General features: G+C 38.9%; 1 protein-coding gene across 1 annotated transcript in view; it reads left to right on the top strand.

The window, feature by feature from the left end:
• The window catches only part of SLC35F2 (solute carrier family 35 member F2), a 43,654-nt gene that overhangs the window by 12,802 nt on the left and 27,178 nt on the right, over window positions 1-3,674 (top strand). The window contains exon 3 of the mRNA XM_034665616.1: window positions 2,201-2,275. Within this exon, the coding sequence (XP_034521507.1) occupies window positions 2,201-2,275 (75 nt within the window). The remainder of the gene's footprint in view (window positions 1-2,200; window positions 2,276-3,674) is intronic.

The raw sequence follows: 3,674 nt of genomic DNA, 5'->3' as shown, positions 1-3,674 counted from the left end.
AGAAACAGTTCTGGGGCACCTGGGTGGCTCAGTCTGTTGAAGGTCCGATTCTTGGTTTCGGTTCAGAGTTGTGGGGTGGAGCCCCATGTCGGGCTCTGTGCTTATTGGGGTCTCTGCTTGAGATTCTCTCTTTCCCTCTTCCTCCCGCTCACTCTCTCTCTCTCTCAAATAAAATCTTGGGGGGGGGAAAAAAAAAGAAACAAACAATTACAGGAATGAGCAGAGTTGGGAAGGTCCAGGGGTTGAAGTTCAGACTGGGTGAAAATACCCTGAGGTACAACTAAGGTAAATGGGTGTAATTGGATGGATTCCTTGCTGGATTTAGACCCACACTAAGCTTGCTCTTCTCTCTACTAAAGCTGTATTATTACAGAATACTGAAAAATTGGTTAGCCCCCCTCCCCACCTCGAGTCTAAGAAGTGTTCAAGAGGACATATGGTGAGGAGAAGTAGAGGAAAAATGCTTTGCTAATTTCAGACGCGTCCTGTTCTATTGTTTTGTATCATAATCATAAATATAAGAGACTTTGATAGGTGTTATTTATGGTGCAATTTTTGGAAGAGCTTGCTTCATTACTTAGTTAAGTACCAGACTGTGGTTCTGCCAAACCCTTATGAACACGCTTCTAGCATCGTAGCTAAGAAAGCTGACCTCTGGAGCTCTCGATTCCTCTACGTTGGTGGAATATTCCAGTCTCCTGTGTCTGGGACATCATGGTCAGTTCATTTGAGGGGGGCACCAGGCTCTAGATAAAGTGATTCTTGCCGTTCAAACTCGTATTTATGCCTGAAAATAAATGTATTAATTTATAACAAGGATTGTTGTTGTTATACTTGACAGCTACTCACAGGAAGACCATCCCAACAGAAAAAATCTACTTAGGAAATACGAGCTCTGAAGTTGCTTGGTGAATGTAGAACAGAGACAAAAGAAATTGTGTGTCTGTCCAAACCACCCCCCACCTTTATGACACACATGCTTCTATTCCTGGCACCTGCCTTCCAATTATGAGTGACTTGTTAATAGACCAGGGGACTCTTGCTCCTGTGCCGGACTGGAGAAATGGATAACTTGCTAAGTTTCCTTTTTCTGGAATTTATATTGTTTGGGAAAGCAGACTACTGTCACTCTGTCCATATCAATATGCACTGTAACTTATTTTACGTTTTTGTTTCATTTTATTTTTTAAAGATTTTATTTATTTGTTAGAGAGAGTGCTCACTCGGGTTCATGCAGGAGGTGGGGGATGGGGGGCGGGCAGAGGGGAAGGGAGAAGCAGACTCCCCACTGAGCATGGAGTCAGACACAGGGCTTGATCTCAAGACCCTGAGATCACGACCTGAGCCAAAATCGAGAGTCAGATGCTTAACCAACTGAGCTACCCAGGCACCCCTCATTGTAGTTTTGATTAGCATTTCCTTGATGATGAGTGATGTTGAGCTTCTTTTCATGTGTCTGTGGGCTCTCTGGATGTCTTCTTTGGAGAAATGTCTGTTCATGTCTTCTGCCCATTTTTAATTGGATTATTTGGTTTTTTGATGTTGGATTGTTTAAGTTCTGTATATATTTTGGATACTAACCCTTTAGGGGCTATATCATTTACAAATATCTTCTCTCATTCAGTAGGTTGCCTTTTAGTTTTGTTTCCTTCTCTGTGTGGAAGCTTTTTACTTTGATGTAGTCCCAGTAGTTTATTTGTGCTTTTGTTTCTCTTGCAGACATATCTAGAAAAATGTTTCTACAGCTGATGTCAGAGATTACTGCCTGTACTGTCTTCTAGGATTTTTATGGCTTCAGGTCTCACATTTAGGTCTCTAATCCCTTCTGAGTTTATTTTTGCCTGTCACCCATTTTCAATACTTATCAACTCATCTTCTTTCCTCTCCACTTCCTCCCTTCTGGATTATCTGAAAGTAAATCTCAGGCATCATACAACCTCATACATTAGTATTTCAGTATTCATCTCTAAAAGATAAGGACTTAAAAAACATAGTCATAATACCTTTATTCTACCTAAAACTTAACGATAATTCCTTAATATCAGATATCTAGTCCATGTTCAAATTTCCACAACTAGTACATCATTTTTAAACTAGTTTCTTCACATCAAGATGCATGTAAGATCCATATGTTTCAATGGGTTGTTGTATTGATGTCTCTTTCTTCTGTGGGCTTCCACTTGCTCTTTGTTTCTTGCAGTTTATTTTTGAAGAAACTGTTCATTTGTCATGTAGAGTTTACTGCACTCTGGGGTTTGCTGATTGTATCTTTCTGGTGAGTTTACAGTATTTCCTTCTCAGAGTGTTTTTAAATGCATAAAATAACATAAACGGGATTATAATGGCAACCAGTTTCATCTGTTTGGGTATTAAACTATTAAAAACACATGGTGATATATGTTAATATATATGTTTCATTTTTAAAAGAGATGTCATTAAATAAGAGGTGTCACGAATGGGTGTTTAACCATCATGATGTGGAGTCATGATGACTGTAAACGGTATTTTGAATTTCAGCAACGGTATTTTGAATTTTTAAAAGAGATGTCATTAAATAAGAGGTGTCACGAATGGGTGTTTAACCATCATGATGTGGAGTCATGATGACTGTAAACGGTATTTTGAATTTCAGCAACATCTGATAAGAAAATGTTTGTGATTCTTTGGCAGTAAGGTCTTAGGCACTGATATTACTACTGTAGTTTGTTGCTTGTGTTCATAATTGAAAGGAATGTTAAACTTCAGTTAAATGTTACTGAAAATCAGGGTGTATTTTTTTCCCATCCAAGTTCATAGATTCTCCAGAATATTTTCATTGACCTGGTCCATGAGCACCATTAAAAATCCTGTGGTCTCTCTCTCTCTCTTTTTGGCAAGAGTATATCATAGATACTGTGTATTGCCATCAGGAGATTCATAAAGTTTGCTTGTTTCTTTGCTGTGTTAGGAGCTATTGAAGTTTATGGCCTAGATTCCTTACTTTATTAGGGGTTGTAAGCCATTCGATTTCTGTCATTCCATTTTTAATTATTATCCATGTATTTCTGCACAGAAAAGCCCTGTCATCAGCTCATTGCCCTGAGGTATCATTTGTACAGGAAGGGCAAGGTAAATGTTTGCTTCTTCCTCTTTATGTGTCAGTTTTCAAAATAATGGTTTGTTGATTCCCTAGCATCCTTCAAAGATGACCAGTGAGTTTTATTTTAATTTTTTTAAAGATTTATTTATTATTTTATGGAGAGGGAGAGAGAGAGAGAGAGAGGGAGGGAGAGAGCATGCGCAGAGGGAGGGGCAGAGGGAAAGGAAGAGAGAATCTCAAGCACACTCCACACTGAGTGTGGAGCCCAAGGCAGGGCTTGGTCTCACCACCCTGAGATCAGGACCTGAGCCAAAGCAAGAGTCGGACACTTCACCGACTGACCACCCACATGCCCCATGAGTTTTATGTTATTGCTTTTAAGCATTGCTTATTAACTCATAGATTTAAACGTATTTGAGATACTTCAGACCATTGCAGCTGTTCTTACTGATGTTCAGAATGTCTTCTCATCATGACTACACTAGTCTTTTACTCACTTTCTTGCCATCCTGTGTGACAAGGTGTTCTAGGCTTATTTCTTTCTTTTTTTTTTTTTTTTTTAAAGATTTTATTTATTTATTTGACAGAGATAGAG

This window comes from Ailuropoda melanoleuca, chromosome 8 (genome assembly GCF_002007445.2).
Source record: "Ailuropoda melanoleuca isolate Jingjing chromosome 8, ASM200744v2, whole genome shotgun sequence".
Lineage (NCBI taxonomy): Eukaryota > Metazoa > Chordata > Mammalia > Carnivora > Ursidae > Ailuropoda > Ailuropoda melanoleuca.
The sequence above is the reverse complement of the archived record's forward strand: the minus strand, read 5'-3'. Positions and strand labels throughout refer to the sequence as shown.